Source organism: Elgaria multicarinata, chromosome 8 (assembly GCF_023053635.1).
Source record: "Elgaria multicarinata webbii isolate HBS135686 ecotype San Diego chromosome 8, rElgMul1.1.pri, whole genome shotgun sequence".
Lineage (NCBI taxonomy): Eukaryota > Metazoa > Chordata > Lepidosauria > Squamata > Anguidae > Elgaria > Elgaria multicarinata.
In genome coordinates this window covers 77,950,857-77,977,294 of record NC_086178.1, presented here as the reverse complement: position 1 = coordinate 77,977,294, position 26,438 = coordinate 77,950,857, and the positions used below count along the sequence as shown (strand labels likewise).

Here is a 26,438-nt window from a genome sequence, read left to right as displayed (position 1 = left end):
GCCCTCACAAGCAACTTGTAGCAGGAGTGCTCCTGCTCAGGGATCCAGCTAGCCAATCTTGCACTCCTCCACAATACTCCATTCCATCCCCCTCCCCGTTTTTCCATTTTTCTTTAAGGCAGGGTTAAAACACCTTAGGGTGTTTTAAAAACCTTTTTCTTCTGCAAACTTTGGGGTTCATCTTGAGCATGTTGATATCTCAGTGGGGCCATATCAGCTCTATTTCTGTCAGCACTCGCCAACTACGTTCACTATTAGAGGGAATGATGTTTTCTGGTCACTTTTTATTTGGAATTGGGTTTAGCTATATATTGGGGGATCCCTTTCATACATTCCTTAAAGATACCTAGAGGAATTCCAACTAGAAGTCTTGCCAAGTTCCTTCCTTCTTTGCAGCCACCGCAAACGCCATCAAGCAGCCTCTGTTTTACACTCGCACTAAGTCACTTCTGGTCAGCTCACAATCCTCGCTACTGAATATGACCTGCTGGAACTTGCTGGCAATTGTGGTGCTGCCTTGTCTTGGCATCTCTTTCTATTCTTTCTGGAGTCCAAGCGCATTCCAATATGACCAGTGCACTGGACTGGAATGATCCAAGGCCACAGGAGTCTTTGTTGTAACTGAAAGACGAGTATTTAGGACAACTGAGCACTTGTGTAGGGAAGGAGGGAAACCACAGAAGTATACAAGGCCACCACACACATTTTAAAACTCCAACTTTAATTCATTTTGAAGATGCTTACAACCTTACATTTGGGGTGAAAACCTACATTTACATACACTTCTAGCATGGCCTTGTGAAGTATGAAGGGTAAGTCAGAGACCTGCATTCTATTACTTCTGTCAAGGGCAAGTCAGGAATAGTTCCAGTGCAATTAGCAATCTTTTTTTTTCTTTTTGGATTTCAGTTGTCTTCATTAATGTGTTCATTAGCATTAATTTTCTCCTTTCAGAATAGATGACAATTCACCATTTTCTTTTAGTTCCTGGAAATAGGGGAGAAAACATTCAGAGGCTGAGGTCACAAGTAGAACTCTATTGAGCAAGTCATTCAACAGTTCAGCTAGATGAAACCCTGTCTTCAACACTATTTTGTTGTTTTGCTTTGAGCTGTTTTACTGCACAACTACCAAGAAGACAGAAAGAGAAAATTAGGTACAATTTATCCAAAGAGTCTGGCATTCCTGGCCTTGCCAGTCCTACAATTAGATACTCCATCTGTCTGACTAATTATTTAGTGAACTTTTCAATTGCCCAACAACTGAAGCTCTCTGGGCAGTGTACAATACCTTAACATACAGTACAAACAACAACAAAATAAAAACAGTCCAAAATAAAACCAGAAGGAAAAGAATAAAACTATTACAACATAATAAAACCAAATTAACATCAGCAGCAAATTGAATACTAATAGCACTAAAACAGTTCTTAAAATGCCTGGGAGAATAAAAAAAGGTCTTCACTTGGCATTGGAAAGACTAGAATATAGGCACCAGGTGAGCCTCTCTGGGGAGATCATTCCAAAACAGGGTGCCACTAATGAAAAGGCCTTCTTCACTTGTAGCTACCTGCCTCGCCTCATTTGGCAGCGGCACCGAGAAGAGGGCCTCAGATAATGGTCTTAATATCTGGGTTGTCTAGTTCAAGAGTCAGGGAGGAAGAGGAAACCACAGCTTTTATGAAACCTCCCCTGGCACAGCCCCAGAACATAGGAACCTCTTGAGACAGATGCTCTAGAATTGTATGGTTCCTTCCCCCAGGATGATGGAGACCAAGGCAGCCAAGAGCTACTGCATATATGTGCCAACTACCAATTTAGTGCAGCAATTACTCCAAGACTTGGAGGTGGGGAAGAGATTGGCAGGAAATAATTTCCCCGGTTGTCAGTAGGCAGCAATCCCTATACACTCCTTAGAAAGAGAACAGAAAGGGGTAGACACACCAGATAAGGCAGATGCTGGATCTCTAGTGATGGGCCACTGGGTCAGCCCATGAGAGAGGGGAATGTCCGTAACATTTGGATATTATTATTATTATTGCTAATGATACTGCACCGCCCAGAGAGCTTTGGCTATTAGGCGGTATAAAAATAAATAAATAAATAAATAGCATAAACCAATCTTCCATCTCAACATGCTTCCTAGAAACTGAGCAATCATCATAAGCAAGAGAGATTTGTTTTTGGGTCTTTTTGAATACGCAGATACATCGTTATGATAATCCACAGGTGCAAGTACATATCACAGAAATGGAAGGGCTGCTACAAAAGGACTGGTCCAATTCCTCTTCCTCCTCTCTACCCCATATCTTCATTGCCTTACGCATTTACACCACTTGTGGGAAGCAGGGGGATTCAAAACAATGACATCCACATTATATTTTTTGCCTAGCTATACGTTTTGGAGCAGGAGAGAGGGAGGTGATGGTGGCATGGGGAAAAATGGTTTTAGCAACGTTCTGGCCTTAGCTATCCTTCTCAAAAAGAAGCTGTCGTACATAAACAGAAACATATTAAGATCAACACAGAAATGAAGACCAGAGTCAGTTATTGATAGAAAAACAGTCCCTAGCTGAACATGGCTACATGTATATGAAACACTCTCTCATTAGTGTGGAATGTTGCCTGATGCCCCCCAAAAATCCAAAATGATTGAAATGTGAACACAACAGCGTTTTGAGCAATTTCAATGCATCTTCAAAAATAAATAGCCCCACTTCCAAAAAGAAAATTTAATAGAGGAAATATTAACGTGCACCAGAAATGCTAATTGTTCCAACTTTTAAAACTGTACAGGTCATAAAAATAAGCCTTGAATGCAGTACTCTGCTAAACATCTTCTTCCCACCCCACCACCCACCCAAAATGGCTACATGAGCTAAGTAACAACAACTTATTTTTAAAACTTAATGAGATTTATTGATTCTGTCTTCCCAGGAGTTACAACGCCTATGGTATTGGCTATAAAACATTCAAGACAAGAATGGACTCAGGAGTATTTGGGTTTAGAAGCCTGTGCTTGTTCTATTACGCGCGCGCACACACAAATATCAAAAGATGCAGTAACAAATGCAGATCTATTTTTGTTGCTTTGGGGCCTTTTGAAAAACAGTATACAATAAAACCTTACCTTTCTTCAGGAATGAGACAGTTTGCTAGGCAAAATGTCATCACCTTATTCGAGAGAAAGCAATGTCAAGAACTAAAAGTAAGAACCAAATGAAAGCTGTAAATGCACCCACGGGGGGGAAATGATTCTTACAGGAAGGCAACTGACGGCTGTCAAGAAAATACATTTCAGTGCCACGTTAGCAGCCAACACAGTCGCACACTGGAGATTTAAGGCTCCTTTCACCAATATATTAAGCTAATGACAGAGTCAGGGGGAAGCCCAACTAAGTCAATTTCAAATAAAAAAAAGGTGGGGTGGAGAAAAAAAGTTATAAACATTTTAAAATATTTCACACCAAACTGCAATGAACAGCTAGCCATCATCTCAGTAGCTGAATAGAGGCTAAAGCATTATGGACAATAAGCAATAAGGAAAACACAGTATGATATAAACAAGAGATATTGCAGAAGTAAATCAAACTATAGGTGGCTGGCCAATGAAGGAATAGCGAAGAATATTTGTCCTTCCAGTATGTACGCATTGTTCAGGACAGCTTGCCACAATTAACATTATCAATATCAAAGAGCAGTGTAAAAATGATCATAGGATCAGCAGATAAAAATCTACAATGGCAAAGGCTCGCATAAAAAGCCTGGCAGGCCAAATGCTTGCCAGAATAGAAGGTCAGTTGGCAAAAAATAATGCAAAGGGGGAAGCCAAATAATCTCATGGGATAGGGTGTCCTTTAATCTGGCCATATCTCATCCTGACCAATTGTGCCTTGGCACAAGCAAGACGTGAAGTAAAGCCTCACCAATGGATCTTAAGGAACAGATAGGCTGGTATGGGAGGGAACAGTCCCTCAGGTGTCCAAAGGTAATCACGAATACTGCGAAGAACAGATTAGTAACAAAACTAGAATTATGAACCAAGTATAGTCAGTATCAACATGGACAAGCCAGATACCTTTTGGAGGGGGGAGGGGGGCACACACTTCTCAGCTAGTAGTTCTTTTCTTACCTTAACAATATCCAGGCCTCCAACAAGTTCACCTTTCACATACAACTGTGGGTAGGTTGGCCAGTTAGAATACTTTTTTAATCCTTGCCGCACCTAAGGGAAATAATCCTAGTCAATGTTCTATGCTACAGATTTCTAAACTGATTAATAGGAGTGGGGAAGTAAACAACATACCTCTTCATCCTCCAATATATCAAAAGTCTCGTAATCAACACTAAAACCAGAAACAAACAAAAAAGAGAAAAAAATAATGTTTTATTATTCAGGCTAGAAAGAGTCTGTCAGGGTTATTTCTATTACCTATTAGTATTAACATAGAAGTCATCGCAGAGATTATAATCTCAAAATAGCAAAAATATAAAAGCTTATAATGTTAAGAGTGTTAAATAGTATTGAACATGTTGTTTGAAATAGCCTAACAGAGAGAGAAAAAGAACAAATAGAGGCCTTACCTAGACCGGGGTCATCCCTGTTCATGTAAATGACACACAGGGGATCCCGGGAGCAGGCAGGGACGACCCCGGGATGATCCCGGGATAAAACAGCTTTCAAAACATTTTTATTTATTTATTTATGTATTTATTACATTTCTATACCGCCCAATAGCTGGAGCTCTCTGGGCGGTTCACAAAAATTAAAAACATTCATGTGAAAACATGGATCAACTCCATCATAATGTGGATGGCCACTGATTGTTTGGAGGCAGTGGGGAGGACCCCCGCCCTATATCCATCCTAAAGGTGAGCCAATTGAAGTTCCGGGGCTACACAGACTGTCCAACAGCTCTTCAGCACCAAGAGCATGATAGGCTTGGCTCGCACATCAATGTTACCCAGGGTTTAAACAACCTCTGGGTAGTCATGAACAAATGGGAGCAACCAAGCACGCTAGGTCAGGACCACCTGACCATTCCTGTTGAGTTAAACAATCCAGGGACATTCCATCTCGAGTGGTTTATCATGACATCCAAACCTGGAATTGGAGATTGTTGTGGTAGGAAAAACCCAGACTTATAACCCAAGAACAAACCATGGATTACATGTCTAGGTTGGTCTTTCCCCAACAACCACCAATTACAGGTTCGGAAGTCTCAAAAAACTCAGGGATGGAACAAACCTAGATCATTTAACTGAACAGGAGCAAGTATGGCAAGTATGGGAGAGAACACTCGCTCCCATTTCATTAAAAACAATGTGCAAACCGGGTCATAGTATCAACTGCTTACAGACAAAGGCTAGCTGGAAAATGCGCCTAGCTCAGTGAAGCTGCTCCCTACACCTTTCTGCATCTGCCTATCATGGGGTCAACGCTGACTATGTTTATCGTGATGCAAATATGCAGCCACATGGAAGCAGCCTCTCATTATGTAAGCGGTCTCTTAACAGAGGCCAGGAGTGCAAAACCTGCAGAACAGCACAACCTGGAGGAAAAAAAGACACTAAGGGAAAGCTACAGGTAGAAATGGCAAAAAGGAGGCCAAAATGTTCTCAGGACTGAGAAGCAGAAACTGAGCAGTTTAATTTAGATGGGCAGAGAGCACGTATATTTCAAAAATAGGTGTGTTTAAGACAGAAAAATACTTGCGTACCCAGTATTGTTTAGAATTTCTAGAATTTGCTTGCTGAATCCACACTTCGCCGCCTGCAATAAGAAAAAATACAGAACTCTGAAAAGTATTGTAAAGCAAAATATGGAGCAATTTCTAAATGGAGGTGTCTATATGAACACAAACTTTGGATTTTGAACTTTTCACTATACCAGTCTTCTGCAACCTGGAACCCTCCAGATGTGTTGGATTGCAACTGCCATGATGTTTGGTGATGGGACGTGTAGTCCAATTCACCTGGAGGACACCAGCATGGGGAATGTATCCTACACCATTTATAACTGAGACAACTAGGTACTCCAAAAACCAGGCCCTTTGAACAAGTGTGGGGAACTTGTGGCCCTCCAGATGTTGGACTACTCCCATCAGTCCCAGCCAGCATGCCCAGCTGTTGGGGATTATAGGAGTTGTAGTCTGACATCTGGAGGGCCCCATCCCTGCCTTAGGAAGTTCTTGCCAATGCATTCGATTGGCCTTCAACATGTAGTTAAGAAAAAAAAATCCATAACAATCTATTACTCATTTTGTATAATCACAGCTGCACATTTTCCAGCATTGACAATTTTGGAAGTAGTTACCAGTTCACCTCATCCATAGTCTGGTTCACACTGACCTTTCTCCGTGCTCATGTACAGGTGGGTGCAAGACCACATGGATATTTTCGATCATAAACTGCCCAAGCACCATTTACTAACAAAGTCATCTTCAGAAGCTATCCCACAGGTGCCCTTGCCATCTCGGCTAAGGCAAGCGGGCACCAGAAAGAGTGCTCTTAATAGCGGCATCCTATTTGCAGAATTTCCCTATCCAAGAAGGTCTGCCTGGTGCCACCATAGTTATCATTTCAATCCCAGGCAAATACATTGTTATGCTCCCAGGCCTTTTAATGTATTATTTCAACATAGTGTAACTGATTATATTTTGTTTTGATTTCTGAATTTTTATCTTGATTTTGTAAACCACCCTGGAAACTTAGCTGAAGAGTGGAATATTAAACTAAATAAACATAAAGCAAGGGGAAAATACCTGTCAATTTGCTATAAAAACTCTAAATAATTAATAAAGCCTTTTCAAGACACTTACCTGTTTATTTCCTTTCATAAATAGTATCACAGAAGCTTTGTTTATCAGGTCTTTGAGTCTAGAGCAGGAAGGGAAAAAAGCAGAGGACTCTTAATAAGACAATATGGGTCAAAAGGGGATTTTCACCAATGTGCAAAAAATACTATAAAAAAATTACACAAGTGAATATTTATTCCCTCCCTAACTGTAAGACTAATTTAAAAAATATATTTTTATTATTGCATTTATATCCCACCTTTTTTCCTCCAATCAAAGAAAGAACATTTCTTAAGGAAAGTAAAAATTGACTATTCTCTAAATATTGAACTACATCCTAAACCACTAAAATGTAATTTACCAAATGTTTCAGCAGTAAGCAAAGCAGTTGCGACATCAAAACTTTACAACAGAAACTGTAACTCTAGAAACTGTAACTCCCTGCTATCAGCTTTTGGTTATCATTAATGTGCCACCCTCTTGCACCTAATATGTCACAAACATGCCACCATCTTGCAGCTTTTGAAAGGGAACCACAACCCAACAGAGACAGGTGTACTTAAGCCCGCTGATTTGAATGGATGCCAGTGTGAGTTTCTGAATTGAGGCTAAAAGTTCTAAAGTCAACAGTATTATTCAGGCATTCTCATGTGTAGGCTCTACACAAGAAGAGGGGGAGTGCATTGTCTCTGTCCCCTTCCCGCGCTGTGCTCGTGACCATCTGCATGTGGAAGGCAACTGCCTGCAGAGAACAGCCTCTTCTAGTAGTGAAGGTTCTCCTATATCAGCCTAGTTCAGTGGTTCTCAACCTTCCTAATGCCGCGACCCTTTAATACAGTTCCTCATGTTGTGATGACCCCCAACCATAAAATTATTTTCGTTGCTACTTCATAACTGTAATTTTGCTACTGTTATGAACTGTAATGTAAATATCTGATATGCAGGATGTATTTTCATTGTTACAAATTGAACATAATTAAAGCATAGTGATCACAAAAACAATATGTAATTATATATTGTGAAATATTTATTTCTAATTACAAATAAATGAAATGTCTCGGTTCCTAAGACCATCGGAAATATGTGTTTTCCGATGGTCTTAGGCGACCCCTGTGAAAGTGTCATTCGACCCCCAAAGGGGTCCCGACCCACAGGTTGAGAACCGCTGGCCTAGTTTGAAGAGCTGAAGGATACTGAAATGACAAAGGCAGGTGGTGCTTTGCCTACAAAAACAATTATATTACTTTGTGATTTGAGTTCATCTCCATAATGTGTAGAGTTTGCATACTATGCACAAAACTCCAACACAGCAAGAATGTTAATTCTGGGGAAAAAACAAATACAATTCAGTAATGGAATACTGGCAATTTCCCCTCGTGATAATAAATAAACAGAAGATAAGATGCATCATACCTGTCCTCTAATTTGTGTGCCTTGGGGCAGATTGTATCCAGTTCTCCAGAAGCCTCAAGCTCCTGAAAATATAATTGTTCTCAATTCATAAGGAAAGTACAATTTTAAAATAAAATTGAAAGCTGTTGGGTTTTTTTTTTAAAAAAAAAAAAAAAGATGCAGAGCTTTCATTTTCTGACCTTGACAATATCCAGTCCACCTATAAGTTCTCCAGCTACATATAACTGTGGATAAGTAGGCCAACTGGAGTAAGTTTTCAGTCCTTGGCGTACTTCTTCATCAGAAAATATATCGAAGCTGCTAAACACAGCATTATGTTTGTTAAGGATTTCCACTATTTGTCTGCTGAAGCCTGGGCGAAGAGAGGAGAGAGAGAAACATTCTTTAATTAGGCTTATATAAACTACATTTAGGGATGGGCGGACTCATCTCCATCAGACCCCTGCAGGCGCTCGCCAAGCCTCTGCCACCGCTCGTGTCCCCCAAACATGCTCGCCGAGCAGCCGTTCACCCAACAAGCGGATCCAGCAGCTGCCTATCCCCCATAGTGAGCCACCATTTGCGTAGAAATGGTGGCTCGAGGAGTTCTGTAAAAGTAACGTTGCACAAACGGAGGCCGTAAAGGATCCATTTACACAACATTACTGGTGTAAATGGAGCACTTATGCCTGCAGTGTTGTGGAAATGGCTTCTAATGTTGCATAAATGGTGGGGGAGGGCACAGGGAAGTTTGCCGGACTCCTGGACCCAGTTGGGCACTCACTACATCCCTAGCTACAATACAGTGTATATTAATGTTCTACAAACAATCCCACAAATGTTAAGTGCATCCAAGTTACATACCCAGAAATAAGAACAGAGCATACTTTGGGTGGCTTACCCTTTGAAAAGCTGGCATAGCTGCCTCATTAGATTGAGAAAGTAACCTGGTTTGGACAATCATTCCAGGTTTCGTAAGCCATGGAGAAATCAGGCTTAATGTCAGTAAAAGAAAAGTCTAATAAACCAAGATCTGATAAGCAGCAGCATGTGAGGGAAGGGGGGAGCAGGTGGAAAGGAGAAGAGTGAAGGAGCTTCATAAACCCAAAACAGCATGCGCGATTGAACCCAAACAGCATGCTCAACTTTGGTCGCAGGTATCACTTCTAAGCTAAGGGATATGAATGGAACAAATTCAAAAAGATCACACAACACAGCACACGTTTATGCATGTGCAAATAAACATAATACTTCGTGCCAAAAAGGGTCATTACTTTAATATCAATGAAGATTACATTGAAATACAAGCTTCACATAATTTCAGAACCTGCTACAACACTGTTTTCATTTCAGGAAAACACATTCTAGAACAGCGGTCTTCAACAAGTGGGTCTCGAATGAAAAATGGGTCATGAGATCAGACCAGATGGGTTGCAGCAAAGTTGTTGCTGTCGTGTCAGGCAATTATGAAAGTAGGTTCCATGTTGCAGGTTGGGAGTCCGAGGTGGGTCTCAGGTCTGGACCGGCTGAAGACCACTGTTCTAAATTACTGATCCTAGCCACAACTATTCAGAATCATTCTTCCAAATAAATTGTGCAGCCCAAATTTACGAGCAAACTATAACTTTAAGTATAATGTGTCACTTTGATACTTCAACTGTTTGAAGCACTGTTCGACTCAAACTTGTAAGTTGGCACCTTTAAAAAAAAAAAGTCAGCGCACTTCTACAAAATTCAGAAAAACTGTAAGGTTAACCTAGCCCTAAATTAGAAAACTGCATAAATATTTATTTTATTTATTTGTAACATTTCTATACCGCTGATTAAAATAGAATGACCCTGTTCAGAAGACACCTTAAACCATGGCTTTAACCACAGTAGTTAAGGCTTTTTGCCTTAACCAATGTGGCCAAAGCCGTGATTTAAGATGTCTTCTGAACAGGGCCATTCTCTCAGCAGTTCACAACATTGATTAAATATCAATGCAATATGTTTTGAACCAACAGCCTATGTAATCTCTTCTTCTATACTATCTTATCACTCTCTCTGCCAAAAGACAGAAATCTTCCCTAGCTAACTAATTTATATATATAAAGTAACTTTATCTGATGATATCTGAACCATCTCTGCCAATTTTCAAAAGGTTCTAATATACAAGATTTGAAGTGACAGATTTTTTAAAAAGTTTAATAAGTGTACACACAAAAGAACCTTTGACATGATTTCTGTCTGGCAAATTCATCCATTACTTTTGATTTGCACTGTAGCTTGAGGTCTCCATGATCTGCATGTTCAGCCATGAGCAAATAGCATTTATTTATATGGCATCTAAGTTGCTTTTCTTTCCACAACTGAAGCATTAAGTTCTTGTACAGCCTCGAGTGAAACAAGGATTCTGAATTCCCCCCCCCCTCCATTCATCTGGGAGTTCATTAGTAAACAGCTACAGGCTGATTGCTGATGGTTATTCTGCTGCCAATATATTAACTCATTTCTACTGTAAGAGGCTGAGAGAAAGAGAGAGAGAGAGAGAGAGAACGCACACTTTATTTTAGCTGTAGGCAACTACATGCAGACGAGAAAAGATTGATTGGTGGTGTTTCATTTTTAAGGGTTAAAGTAGCAGACTGGAAATGTTATGCTTAGGGATAAAGTGCCAACACTGCTTTATTCCCATAACAAAGGATTTAGGCTGACTTTCTGAACAAATACCATCTGAGCAATACAAAAACTAATGAAAGCACGGCTGAAGTGCACATATGAGAACATACAGACCGCTATAAGAGTGAAGCGGATGCTGCGCTGCGAGCGATAGAAAGCTAAGTACAATTATAATGCTAATGATGTAAGCAAGCAACAAGCCCGTGAACATGGAGCCAAGGGGATAGACCTCATTTAACATTATTATGAATTGGCTTTCCAATGGAAGTGGTGAAATGCAGAACATAACAAGGATTTCTGATTCCATACCAAGATCCAATTACACTCTGTTACAATTGACAATCTGCTATTATTAGTATGAAAATTAGCCTGGACACGAACCATCAGGAACTTCTTCTGCACGAGCTACACCGAGCAAACGCTCCCAGGTGACCTGTCCCAAGCCTAACGCTGCTTTGCAAGCACAGATATGCCAAGTGGGCTCAGCCTCGCTAGAAGGCCCGAGGGAAATAGGTCAGCGGGGGGGGGGGGGGGCTCCCTTCCCCTAGACCTACAGTTAACCCCCTCAGGTTACCATCACAGCTGCCTTTTGTGGGATCCCTTCAAGGACCTGAGGAAATAAGGGCCAAACAATTGTGAATGTGGTGTGGGTGGGTGAGAAAGAGAAAGAAAAAGAAAGACAGGGAGATCTGAGGCACAGTATGCAGATCACCAGCCAGTATGCGTGCCTATTTGCAAATACCCTCCCCACCAAAACAACCCCTCGCTGTGATCCTTCTAGGAAATTATACACTGAGGTCTAAACTTGTTCGTGTGCTGGAAGAGAACAGCAGGTAGAGCAGTAATTTATTTTTCAGCCTTACTTTGTTATACTCATTTTAATCCTCCTACATTAATTTTATGCAAATCACACCAGCTGTGTAACTTGCCACTCACCTACTGCAATTAGCAATTGTCCTCAAAAGACCACCCAGCTGGAAAACTGTACCTCCTTCATTAAAGGCATGCTCCTGCTCTCCCTGGAGAGCCATATGCGCAGGCTGCAAAGCACTACATTGGGATAACACACCTTAGCGAGAACATAGTTCAGGTTCTCCCTCTTTGCAGAGCTGGGGTGGGCAGACTTTCGGCTTGTTGGATCTACTTCTTTTTTTTTTACAGTAAAACTCAGATCCACCAGCACAAAGCCAACTACAAACTCAGAAGGGCAGACATACTCTCAGAATTAAGGAGAGGGTGCCTCTGAGCACATGCTTGGCCCAGGACCAAACATCCACTCCTGGGTCTCCTGAAGCTGTCTTTGTTTCAACAGCCTAATTTAGGGTGGGGAGCCTTTTACTTGTTGCTAGTGTTAGACAATTGGAAGACCAAAAGTCTTGCAGATCTATTGCAACTTAAACAGAGATCTATCAATAGATCCCAATCTAACTTCTGCCTGCCCCTGTTGTTGAGGGAATCTGCATGCATCACATATGCAACCAGTAGTACACTACATAAATGTAGCAGTGTGCTGTGGTTCTTATACATGCAGTTACATACTAGAGAGCATTAATGTTTAGCCTAAGTCAAATCATAAGGCAGGAAATTAATTACAGCCATTTCCAGAAAGCTGAAGATAAATAAGTGAAGGTACCAAACTAGTTCAAGGGAACAAACATCCTTTCACAAAATCACTAACCTGTTAGGTTCACTAATGGAAAGGCAATGGGTTTTCATCACTGGATGTTAACGATTGGTTTCTGGTTAGCATTATATAGGCATTTTATAACAAACTGCTAATTGTTATTTCTACCAGAAGCCTAAATAAATCCCTTACGTCATGTACTCTAGATCAATCCCATTCAAGTCAATGACATTGCTCTAGCACAGCAATTCTCAAAGTTTGGGGCATCCTCTCCCTTTGGAAGACATGATATATCTGAAGGGGGAGGGCAGAAAGTTCCAAGAGGAGGATAGGTTCCTGAAGTAGGTGGAACCGTCTCCTCACCAATCAAAACACATAGCGCAGTGGAACACTCTCTGCCAGAGCACATTGGATTTGTGAAGGCAATTGCTCCATCACCTGGCTCTTCTTTCCAACCCCAAAAGCTATTGCTTTGTTTAATGTTTCCCTTTCCGTGGTTTTAGGAGAGACCAAATACGTCCCATTCTATTCCCCTCCTAATGCCAGTGTCAGATCAGTGTTCAGCCTAGAGATACTCACAGTAACAGGCTGTATGTAAGAGCACACCTGTTCTCTCTCTCTTCTCCATCCCTCTCCCAGCTACCCCCCATTCCCAGAATGTAACCTTTGTCTCTCCCTTTCTCTCTATACTGCCCTACTTAAGGCAGCCTACTCTTAACCCAGCAACATTATCCTACTTTCCTGAAGGTAGAAAAAGAGTAAGCCAAATCAGGGTACATCACAGCTGCACCTAATAAGAACATAAGAAGTGCCCTGATGCTGGATCAGGCCAAGGGTCCATCTAGTCCAGCACTCTGTTCACACAGCGGTCAACCAATGGAGTGCAAGGCAAGCTAAAAGAAGACCAGCATGACTGCAACTCATCTACACTTTATGGCCTAGGAGAAGGGTTCCAGTTCTCCCACTGGATAAACCAACAAGGTTGCCAAGAATAGTACCTAACAGCACTGAGCCACTCAGATACCAGGGTAGGAAAGCTTAAAATATAGAATGATTTGCAATTTTTCCTTGGGTTTAAAGTCCTGCGGCATAAAACAGAAATTTGAAACTGCTTTTACCACAACGAGGCTCCTGAGGTGTTCCCTTCATAAACAACATGCAAGGTGCAGCATTTATCAGTTTCTTGAGTCGCACGTTGAGGTCCTCTTTAACACTGTCATTAGAACCAGCCGGAACAGTCACGCTAGATGCATGGCGCTGAACTTTTTTGGTCAATTCTGGGGCATGAGCGCCATCTAGTTGGTCAATTTTTTGAGAATTCTGCCAAGAGAGAACAGCAGTTCTAGTAAATATTATGGGTCCCACAAGACCTGCCTTCTAAAAGTTACCCTATACAAACATTTTATGGTTGGGTTTAAGCTAAAGCAGGTTAAAGCCCACAGGTGAAATCCCCCAATTCTGGTGTATATCTCATTTCAATGGGGCTAACAAAGCAGGAGGATGTATGTCCAAAGCGGTAATTTGTAACTGGTTATCCCCAAACTCTGTATGTGGTAAACTGAATTCTGTTAAACCTCACCCTAGTGATATATACCTGCAAAAATATTTTGGGACAGATCACACCAATGAGCTTAAGAACCTATCAACAGTCATTTCCATGTCATTATTCAACAGTGCACCAATAAAAGCAGCTCTCTCAGAAAGTGTTTCAGCTTCAGGAATGATCTAATGGCAGAGCATGAATTTCTCCGCAAATGTTTCTGCTAGTTTCAGCATACAGGAGCAGCAAATATTTGAAATGGGTCCTACCTACAAGCCATTGTCTCACCTGCACTGGGCATATCTTTGTAAGCATTCATGCAAGTAAGCAAATTAAAATAAGCTTACCTTAAAAAACAAGAATGTTGGAACAGAAGTAATTTCATATTTTTCAGACACTTCCGGAACTGCTTCAGCTTCCAGCTTTTGGAAAAAAGAAGAAAAAAAATAATAAAGTATGGTTTTATTTTTCATACTCTTATTTATAGTTGAGTGTGCTGGTTGATCTTGTCTACACTGTTCTTTTAGTCATGTTAAATGTTTAAAAAGGATTTCAGTGCAAAAGTTTGTGACACATTTGCATTTAAATGAAACTCACAGGGCAGGGCTTGTCATCCACTGAGCCTGCAGTGTCAAAACAGGTTCAGAGGTTTTTATTTTGTTGCACATTTCAAAAGATGCCTGGAGGCTGTGAATAAAATTCTTGGTGCACTAGTGACCTAGTAAATTTTCAATCATATGCAGCTACTACTATATTGAAATCCATAAATCACTGACCCCAGTTATGTCATGATTACAGTGCTTATTTTCTGCCCACAGCAATTCTTGCTGTTTGCTCTATTGACTAATTTCAAGAGGCAGTACATCACGACTGACATTTGCAGCCTTCTGCAAATTATGAAGCAAAAAAGGAGTATTTCTCCAATAAACTATTGATGCCTGCTAAATTTTAGTGGTTAACTCCTGCAAGACTGTTAGATATTAGTATACTACTCTTTCACAAACATAAATAGATCATCAAATATGAAATTATAGAAAACTCAAATAGCAAACAGATTTCCATTTACAGAGACAGGAGATTCATACTTGCGGATGACCAATGGCAAGTCTGAATGGTTGGGAGAGAGGAAGAAAACAAAGATACTATGCTTAAGAGCTCTTCATGCATGGGCAGAGCAATCTTATGGCCCCTTGATGTTGACTGGGTTCCCACGCACATGACCGCCATTTGCATTATTCCCTGCACTGAGGTACGGGTTGGCGTACTGTCCGAACCCTTCATGCAGCGCGGGGGGGGGGGGGGAAGAGCGCTTCATACCCACCCTACAAGACACGCTGTGCAGTAGAGGTTGTAGGGCAGGTAGGAAACATACACACACACTCCGCATGCTAGGTTCGGACAACAATGGGCGCTGGGTTCTGACAACATTTCTTCCCCCACCACGATCATCTGAACTCACCCACTGTCTGGGTGGCCATTGGATACTGGGAATTTTCACCTCCGAGTCCATAGACAGAACTTCAACCTGAGATGAAAATCCCCACTTGGATCTTCACCCGCAACGCCGTCACAGCCACCACAGAAACCTCCACAGTGGCTGTATTCTGAGGTCGGTGTCACAATGTCAGAAAAGGATGGGAGCAAGAAAATATGATGTGCCAATGGGAAGAGAGGCCAGAATCCAGAGGATCCTAAAGCCTGTCAAACCCCATCCCACACTTGGCAGCAAAATTATTAGATGTTCACAGGTTCAGGACCTGCAAGAATGAGTTTCCACCCCTCTGCTGGGTTTGCAGTAGGAAATATTACAGCTATGGGAGCAAAACAGAAGAAAATTGTGCAAGAGTTCACTCTTCCTGCAGGCAGCTCTGTTTGGTCCTTCATTTCAAGTTGTTCACACACAGCACAATCTTATGGATGTTTACTCAGAAGTAAATTCCAGTGTGTCCAATGTGGCTGATTCCCTAGAAAGTGTTTAGGAATGGAGCCTAAATCCAATGTATGCCCTGGATCCACACTGTGTAATGTATGCCCTGGATCCACCATCATCTGGGCTGGTCTCTTATTCAGACTAAAAGCTTTCATACTTTTGAACCCACCATCTCCAAAGTTTAATTGTCCACCAGGATTCACCCAGAGGGAGCTCAAATGTATAGGTGCTTATGAAGTACTCCACTAGCAGATAACTGAATCACCTGGGTAGACATATGAGGGACAATTGTTCAAACACTCCCCTATGCCAACATCACAAGCTTTTTTACTTATGTATTTATCTTACATTTAGGCAGGACTTCTTGTGCACCACTGTCAAGGATTGTTTGCAGCATAATTTATAAGGCCTTTTAAAATAAATAAGTGTTATGCTAATTTATATATTTATTTATTTATTTATTACATTTTTATACCGCCCAATAGCCGAAGCTCTCTGGGCGGTTCACAAAAATTAAAACCACAGTAAAACACCCAACAGGTTAAAACACAATTACGAAATACAGTATAAAAAGCGCAACCAGGATAAAACCACACAGCAAAGTTGATATAAGATTAAAATACAGAGTTAAAACAGTAAAATTTAAATTTAAGTTAAAATTAAGTGTTAAAATACTGAGTGAATAAAAAGGTCTTCAGCTGGCGACGAAAGCAGTACAGTGTAGGCGCCAGGCGGACCTCTCTGGGGAGCTCGTTCCACAACCGGGGTGCCACAGCGGAGAAAGCCCTCCTCCTTATATACCGTATATATAATAAATATGTATATAATAACAATAGTAATAATAACAATGCTGCTGCTAATAAAATAATAATAATAATAATAATAATAATAATAACAACAACAACCTCTACAAGGAAAGCTTGAACATCATAAAGACCAGCCCTTCTGAAATGGCACAATCACATGAGAAGACCGTATGAGGCTGATCAGCTCTACGTGGCAAATGAAGCCAATAAGCTTTCCTTTCTCTTTCCAAGTTATTATTCAGTTTAGCATAACTGGTGCTGTACTATCATGTTCCTTCTATCCTCATCATAATTCATGTAAAACCCCATCAATTTTCTGTTAATCGCTACCATTAGTATGCAAACAGATGAATTTTATAATTAATTTGACTTCAGGCAATACAGTTATAGAGTTGCAGGGTAATGCAACTTTACTACTGTAGCTAACAGTTATTGATAGCAACCTAATGTCATATTACTCAGCTACAAGTAATACTAGCATTATAATAACGTTAGTTCTGTTGCATACCATTCATCATGACCAATATTGTTTGGCTGAAATACTATACTCAGTTACAGATACTTAAGCCTTGTTCATGCCACAGTGGGACATCACAACGTAAACCTCTTGGGTGTAATCTAGAGGTTCTGTGTTTACATTCTGATTCATTCAACAGAATTGCATTTCTCCCATTATTTGGGGTTACTAATCAAAGGCTATAAATATCAAGCATGCTTATTCGATGGCAAAATCTCCTGAAAGTAATGGAATATATATGGAATTTAGATTTCAGTTTTATTGGGTTATTTGCAAACCTAGGCATATTTGGAGTAGGCCTATTAAAATCAACAGGACACATTGATTCTGCTCTGTGTGTAGGGCCAATCCAGACTTGTTTTTAAACCCACACAAATGCCATTCCTTTAACTGATCAGATTCAGTACACTTCAAGTTTGTCTATCATCATGTGCAAAGTGCTCAAATCTTATTTTGTACTGTACTGCCCACTACCATTTACAAATAAAAACTTCATATAAAACCAATAATGGTTTATTCTCCCCCTCACCTCCACCATCACTGCAGATTTCAGTATAGACAACTTCAAACATTATTTTTTAAAGAGCCAACATTCTCTTAAATGCTGCTTTGAGAAGATTAATTTTGTCTGCTTTATAAAACCATGTCCCAAGCAACTACATATATATGCAAGCCTACTGAAAATTATATGAACAGTGAAATCCTGTAAAAAAAGTATAAAAAAGTAAGTGAAATCCTATAAAAAAAAAGTAAGGCATATTCATTAAAAATATAAGAGCCATCCTGGATCAGACTGAGTCCATCTAGTCCAGCACTCTGTTCACACAGTGGCCAACCAGCTGTCAACCAGGAACCCACAAGGACAACACATGTGCAACAGCACGGTCCAAATTGGTGGCCATCACTACTTCTTGTGAAAGTGAATTCCATTGTTTTAACTATGCTCTGTGTGAAGAAGTACTTCCTTTTATCTGTCCTGAATCTCCCACCAATCAGCTTCATGGGATGACCCCGGTTCTGGCATTATGAGAGAGGAAGAAAAATGTCTCCCTATCCACATTCTGCGCACCATGCATAATTGTGTACACCTCTGTCATGTCCCCTCTTTTTTCTAAGCTAAACAGTCCCAGCTGTTGTAAACTTCCCTCACTGATCACTTTAGTTGCCCTTTTCTGCACTTTTTCCAGCTCTATAATATCTTTTTTTAGGTGTGGTGACCAGAACTGTACACAGTATTCTAAGTGTGGTCACACCATAGATTTGTATAAAGGCAGTATGATACTGGCAGTTTTATTCTCAATTCTTTTTCTAATTATGCCTAACATGGTGTTTGCCTTCTTTATAGTGGCCACACACTGGGTTGACATTTTCATTGAGCTGTCCACCACAACCACAACATTTCTTTCTTGGTTGGTCACTGCTAGCTCAGGTTATACTTTTTTGCCACAGCGTATGCCTTACACCAAGCTAGCCACTAGACAAACTTCTGGGATGCCCTAGGATGCTAAGGACTTCTCCTTTATGCCCACAGACAGAGCTACAACTGCTGAAGAGAGCCGATCATGGATCTCCCCACCCACATCCCCAGCTATCACAGAAAGCTCTGCAATGGCTCTTCCTCCGCAATGGCTCTTCTTCCCAAGGTAGCATGAGAGATATTGGAAGAGGACAGGAAGGGTGGAAAGGTGGTGGGGAGGGAGGGGAAGGACTTGGATCTTCTCAATTCAAGAGCTTCTCTGTCAGTCGTCCCACCTACCAAGAGGTAAGTCATGTTCTTTCAGGTGGAATGGGAGGTGGTTTTCCTTCCGTTGTTCCACCCGCCTTGCCAACTCTTGCCAGCAAGGCTTTTGATGGGTAGAAAGCTCTGATCTCGGAGCCTTCTGTCTAAAGAGCAGTAATCACAAAGAATTGTGCTCTAAATCTTTCTATTTATTCCCTTATTTACTTTCAACATTGATAAACCCCTTGATATCTGGGGGGATCCTGACCAGTGAGCAATAATAACAAATGTCCAAATACAAAAGAATAAAAACATATAAAATCAAATTGTACCAATAAAACCATAGATGGTCTTTTACTCAGAAAAGGCTTAAGTAAGAAAGTCTTCAGAACATGCCAAAAATAGGACACTGACTGCGACTGACTCACTCACTCACACACACACACACACACACACACACACACACACACCTAGTTATCATACCACTTCCTATCTTACCACAAACATGTTTCATCAACAAACTGCTTTTAAAATGAGCAGTGTTAGTTGTAGCGTATTTGCTTCTTCTTGCCCACTGTATTTGTGACTGGGACATGTAAATATTCCTACGCAAATACCAACCGCCAGCATGCTGTATCAAAACGGTTACCAGACATAATCATGTAAAACCCTGTGATGGATTTATCTTTGTTAGCCCAGTACAGTTCATACAAAACAATAGGATCTATTTGCCTAACCACTAGCATCATCACATCAAATCAAATAAGTAGTAGGAACTTAAAAAAAAAGAAAAGAAAAAGAGCAGTATTACTATCTTAATCTCAAATCCCTGGGATAAAGAGATGAGGATTTAACCAAACTGCCAATTGCATTACATGTGGAAAAGCCGCTGAGACTTGTCTTGGAACTGCTGGCTCAAGTAACTGAAAAAGGAAGAACACTCAAATTCTAACTAAATGCTTTGACAATCAAAGATTCAGATGGTAATTTCAAGTCAACATATGGAATCCCAAGTCTCCGATGCTTGTTTGCACCCTCAGATCCTAACCACATAATACCTTTGCCTCTGCAGACTTCTTTCCTTCCATCTCCCCTACTACAAATAGTACCTCCTGTCTCTACAGCAAAGCTTCCCCCTAACCACTGATTACCTTCCATTGTTTTCCTGCTCAAAAATAATCCTCATTTATCTAACAGCCGGTTCCCAACATTTGCTTAGGGAATCTAAGACTACAGGACAGAGGAAGGAGAGGTCTCCTCTCACCACTCACATACTTTCCTTCTCCATCATTCAGACCAGCAGCACTGATAAGGAGCAGGCCCCATTCTCTTTCCTCACTTAGCAGGAGCTTGGATTTCAGGCTAAACTTAACCTGCACTCAACCCACCCTCTCCATTCCAAATGCCTTTTTTAAAATTCATGTTAGAAATACAGCATGACGAGAATACAAGGGTTGGTAAAGAGCCTCTGTCACATTCAGAGTTCTGCTGCCAGTGACTGTTATAGAAGATGTTTATGGAATTTCCTGGGCTGCTAAGCATTGTGCCTAACTCAACAGTGTCAGTTAGTTTTAATGGATGGAAAGCATTCACCTTTACTAGAGAAAGTCAATATTACAGCACGCCGCCATGGAGGGAGGTGAAGGCAGCAATTGCAAAGCTGAAACAGATCCGAGTAGCCCAGATTCAAGGTTTTAACCAATTTGGAGTAGCTGGAGTAATTTGTTATGTTTCCACTTTTCCCCTGAATGCACACAGCCAGCATCCATGCTAGACCAGAAATGTATTTGACACAATCATCAGTTCAACTTACTTTCACAAATGTAACCTGTGGATGCTCCTTTGCTAGTTCAGCCATGACACTATTCATTTGGACACACTGAGGAGCCCATGGGGCCCAAAAATGAACCACCACTAAAGACCTGTGACAAAACAGGGAAAAACACAAAGGTCAAATATGCAGAACAGATTCAAGATCAACAAAACAATGTAAAATAAAAGCAATTGAAGCCACAGTGTAAGATCTCAGGAAGCAGGGACAGATAAGACCCATCTCTGCCCAGGAACATGGAGAGCCGTGATAAAAGTAGCAGTGGTCTAGTTCGGTAGTGGGCCTTCCCCACCCTGGTGCTCTCCAGTTGTTTTGGACTGCAACTCCCATCATCCCTGCCCATCTGCTATGTTATCAGCTATCCAAAGCATCTGGGGGGCATAGGTTGGAAAAGATTGGGATAGATGGATCAATGTTTTATTTATCCTTACATTATCCATGGCCTGCCTTCTGATTTTATTCGGGGCCAGAGAGTGATCCAACTTTAACTCACACTCATTGCTACTCCCTCCACACCCCATTTACAGAATCTGCTGGACCACCAGCACAGATGCTCTTCAAGTAAGAAACTACATGCCAAAGACTTACAACCCAGCAGATCCCTGTATGACTAAAAGCAAAAGCTACAAGTTGAACCTGTCATTTCTCCTCATCTCCCACAAGAATCTTCTGTACCCCATCACCACTCCACGACATGAACTGGATAGGAGTGGTCCTTGCAGTCAAAAATAGTTCCATAGAGAAAACAGGGAAATGACTGGGGCTTTCCTTAAGACGTTGCAAATGCATGTTTAGAAGTCAGCACACCTTGCCACTCATATCCTTTTTCCAGCAATGGGAGGGGGGGGACATGAAAAGGGCTTCTAAATCCTCTCTTCCTCTACACCAGTCTTCTACTTCAAATTGTAGACTCATTGGGATTTTCTTTTGGATCTACCATTAAAGCTAAGAAACAGGTTGTCACTTCTTTTTCAACTGCATTTAAACAAGATTTGATAAGAAAACCCAAACAATTTATACAGTTTGGATTACATCTTTATCTTACTAGGGTCAATGAAAAATCTCCTATTTACCATCTAGATTTCAGCTGTGGGCTTCTCTACCTCCTGCCTTCCCCGAATGTGGAGGAGATGGTGCCCTTGTCTTCCTCTGCGTGTGCTTGTGTAATTCCAAGCATATTCCTATCTGCAAGATTTCCTCAGGGCCAAACACCCTGTTCAGCAAGGTCAGCATTTAACACGGACATCTCCTTGCTCAGCAACAAAAACCAGATCTAAAGAAACACCACCTCATGTGTGTGTTTTATTAGATACACTTTCCAGTAAGTCAGTCTGGAGGTAAAAGGGAAACAGAATCTGCAGGGATCTGGGGGAGCAGACCAAGTTATAGATTAAACCATTTGATTTTCACCAGGTGAGTATATTAATGCTAAATAGCTTAAAAGCTGAACTTTAGAGATCACAGCTGCAGGCATTAAACTGATAATTGAAACATCCTCTCTCTGGGAGGGTTCATGGCACATCGCTCTAACTTTTAAAGGATAACCAGCAAATCTAATGAAAAAAAACCTTATTTCAAAGAACCACACTTGCAGCAGAAGGGTTCCAAAACCAGAGATGGAAAATAAGTAACCTTTCAACATTTTTTTTATAGTTTTTGTTTTCTACTTCTCATAAGTGGGGATACTGCTTTTTGTAATCGCGACTTCTCCAACACCTTTTCCCAACCATTACTCCATGACAATCACACTTCAGAACAGCAGGAACTCCAACTTCTGGGGGAGGAGGAATAAAGCAGTTTTTCCCCATCACTATGCAGTTAGAACAGGGGTGGGCAGATTGCAGGCTTGTTCAGATCTACTTTAAGTGGGGGGGGGGGGGTAATTAGAACTCCAAGATTCACCAACTGGAGCCTGATGGAAAGGAGCACATTTCTATGTAACAGTGGAAAATCATGAGTTAACCCATGATTCGCAGTGGCACGTGCCTAGTGCATGCTCCCATCATTTTGAATATGCAACCTCCAACTGGCCTGATCAGAGGTTATTTTGTGATGTGCAGATTCAAACACTATGGGTTAATAATGAGTTAAACAACCTACAGTTAACCTATGATTAATTCTTAAGTTAACTGTGGCTTTTTAAACCAATGATTAACCCACAGTGTCTGGGTTTGGGCATCACAAAATAACTTCCAATTGGGCTGATCGGAGGTAGCATACTCAAAATGGCAGCAGCACAAAACACCAGCAAATCACCTATGATTTGTTGTCGTTACATATGAACTGAGTCACACACTTAGAATTATGTAACAGGATGCTTCCAAGCACATTTTGAGCCTAGGAATTTGTTCTCAATATCAGAACTGAACTGTTCTCAATATCCACTCCTGGTTACCTCAAGCTTTTGTCATTTCAGCATGCTAATTTACACTGGAAAAGACTGTGGGAAATGCTGCTGTTAAAGTATTGGTAGGCAGAAACCATTGTGTATCTACCGCAAACCGGGAATGTACCTTTTCCCCACACCTAATTTAGAAGGATTTACATGCAGTATTTACAGGTGGCAGGAACCCAGGGTCAATTGTTGGTTCCTCAGACAAGTATGGCTATCCAAAATTAAAAGTATAGTTCTCACACATCATGGGTACACATCTCATATAGATGTGCACTAAGTATTTCCATAAAATGTGAAATGGCATTTGAGGTGGTGAACTTCCAGAAGTTCACCATCTCACCAAACTTAATGAGAGATGTTCTTCCAAAAATCAGGAACCCATGGAGTATTTTCTAATCCCTTATATATTTCAGACAGAACTGTAAGAGATTCCCCTCTCTAGAAAATCTATCTCAACAGCTCAACAGGAAAAGCCCATTTAGGAATTTGTCAGAAATCCTATAGACACCTCCTGGGTTCTATAGGATAGGGCAAAGAGAGAGAAAGGCCATGGACAGAGTCCTTTACATCTCTCTCACCTGGTTGGGTTTTGCTCCTTAGAAAGCCATGTGTATTACATATATATTCTCACATACGTACACATGCACATGTATTTTTACAGTGTACATTACAAAGAATTTGTTATCTAAAGAGAGGATAATCTCAAGCCTGATTTGATGCCATGTCATCTGGTCCATGCCTTAAACCAGGGGTGGAGAACCTGTGGACTTCCAATAGTTATTGTCTGCATCCCACAGCATGCCTCATTGTTGGCTAACCTGGCTAGAGTTGATGGGAGTTGTGGCCCTTCAGATGTTGCTGTTGTGTCCCCACCCTCACCCTTCTCCACCCTTCATCCTAATTTTGTGAAAGATCAAAAGCCATTCAACACACATACTCAGAAACACCTCTTCATTATTTCAGGCTTTTTAACAGACAGGACCTTGAAAACACAGATAAAAATAAGATAAGCCTAAACCCTGGGAGCAGGGCCGGCTCTACCATTAGGCAGATTGTGATAGCAAACTCAAGCAGCAGATTTGAGGTGTCATGAAAGGGTAGCAAATTGCTAAATTGTCAAGGCACAAACCTAAACACGTTTAGTCAGAAAAATAAAGTCCTGGGGAATGCTGGGAGCTTGTAGGGCTTTTTTTCTATCTAAACATGTGAAGGATTGCATCCCTTATTTTATTATTGTATTTTTACTGCAAGGGAGGAGAGGAGCTTGTGGAATCTTCTGCCTCTGGTTCCAAAATAACATGCTCAGCCTTAGTTTCTATGTACCATGAATTGGGGGCGGGCATTTTCTCCTCTGCCACAGGCAGCAAACTATCTGGGGCCTGAAATAAGTTGCATTTAGAGAACGGCAGCAGAAGTAGAATAAGAGCGCCATCCTATGCATTTCTTTCCTGTCTAAGCATGCATAGGATTGTGCCCTAAAATATCTTCCTAATCCTCACGTCAAGCTGTCATAAAGTCTGTGAGTTTCTTTTTTTAGGGAAGCGGAGAAGAGAACCCATCCCTGATCTTGAGTAGGGAAAGGGGGGGTTGTTTACAAAGCGCACCCGAAGTCACTGAGACTCCATTCCCAGGGAGGAGGCGTACTTCGGGGTTAAGCCCCATTCAACTCAACGGAGCCTACTCTGGAGTAAACCTTCCTTAGGAGCCAACAGCACAGGATCGTGTCCGTGCAGCCTGGAGAACCGGCCTGGCAACAGACGCTGCAACCTTCTGCTTTCGGTTGCGGCTCCTCTTCCTTCGCCTCCCTGCCCACCACGCCCGAGCAGGGCAAGGGAAACAACGACGGCGGCGGCCGTACCTGCCCGGCTGCCGCAGCAGATCCTGGAACTGGCCCGCGGACGCCGCTTCCACCAAGGCTCCTGCGGCGGCTGCTCCTCCTTCCGCCGCCATAGCTGGTGTTGATCTCCGCGCCGCGGCCAAGCAGCGAAGGGAGAAGAGAACAGGGAGGCGCTAACGACACATGCCGCTGCCTAGCCTATCTCCTTCGCTAGGCAGCCTCATGGCGCATGCTCAGCTTTTCTCTCTCACACCCCCACCTTTTTTTTTTTCCTTCTAATCCAATTCCACCTTCGCTCTCGAGAACGGCGGCTGAAATCTCGCGCGTGCGCCTTGAGGGGAAATGAAGCCCTCGACGAAGTTCCGCTGTGAAGTCTTTTCTGCCCACAGTTCTAGAGGCACAGGACTTGTGCACGTTCACATGTCCGATTGCAAAACTGTGCGTTGTCTCTTGGGAGGTGGATCGCTTTGAAACCAATAAGACCGGATTTTTATGAGACATGTCTGGGATCGGGCTATTACTTTTGGAGCCGGTGTGAAGAGCGCAGAACCGGCAACAGCTGTACTTATTATCATTAGTAAATGAAGCATATGTTCTGCACCATACATTTGTGTTCCTCGCTGCAACAGAAGGCGCCCACACCCCAGCACTGTTTTGTGTTGGAATGCTCAACTCTGCTATAAAAGTAAATTAAGGCACAGTCCTATACATGTTTAGACAGAAAAAAAGGCCTACAACTCCATGGATTCCCCCGCTGCAAAAGGTTATATCCAGACTTAGTCATACAGAGTAGACCCATAACTAACTTAAGGCCCATTTATTTCAATGACCCTGTTCAGACAACATGCTAAGCCACGGTGGTTAAACATTTTGAGCTAAACATTATGGCTTAGTTATGGGTCTACTCTTAATTATGGGTCTACATGCTTAGCATGTTTTGTAAATCATGACTTTGCCTGTCTTGTGAACCATTCCTAATCGTCAAGGCTACATAACCATGGTTTAAACAAACTAACCATTTGCTGCAAAAGCAATTAGCAGCCTAACCATAGCTTAGCATATTGTCTGAACAGGTCTGTTGGGTCTACTTTAAATATGACTAAGTCTGGATCTCTTCTAACCTAGTGACCCAGTTTGCACAATCACCACAAGCAACTGGAGCTAAAATAAACCATGGTGCAGGCCAGGTGCCATTTCCCTAATCACCCACCTGGGTGATTTGTCAAATCGTCTGAACTCAGGTGGAATGTCTTGTTTGAGGAGAAACACCCCTCAGATAACCCATGGCCTATGTTAAGGTTATTTGAGTGTTGTTTTCCCTTCAAGCAAGTCATGCAGCCCAGGTTTGGATGACACTACAAGATGCACCTGGACAGGTGATCAGATTGT

General features: G+C 41.6%; 2 protein-coding genes across 2 annotated transcripts in view; one reads left to right on the top strand and one right to left on the bottom strand.

Moving 5' to 3' along the window:
• The window catches only part of C8H10orf143 (chromosome 8 C10orf143 homolog), a 230,322-nt gene that overhangs the window by 178,393 nt on the left and 25,491 nt on the right, over window positions 1-26,438 (top strand). The window lies entirely within an intron of this gene.
• GLRX3 (glutaredoxin 3) lies at window positions 701-25,208 on the bottom strand. Its single transcript, XM_063132816.1, has 11 exons — window positions 25,071-25,208; window positions 20,800-20,908; window positions 14,361-14,435; window positions 13,592-13,793; window positions 8,389-8,561; window positions 8,210-8,271; window positions 6,821-6,878; window positions 5,720-5,772; window positions 4,306-4,345; window positions 4,132-4,224; window positions 701-987 (listed from the first exon to the last, which is right to left on the bottom strand). The coding sequence occupies exons 1-11, from the start codon at window positions 25,160-25,162 to the stop codon at window positions 937-939; spliced, it is 1,008 nt and encodes a 335-aa protein (XP_062988886.1). The 5' UTR covers window positions 25,163-25,208; the 3' UTR covers window positions 701-936.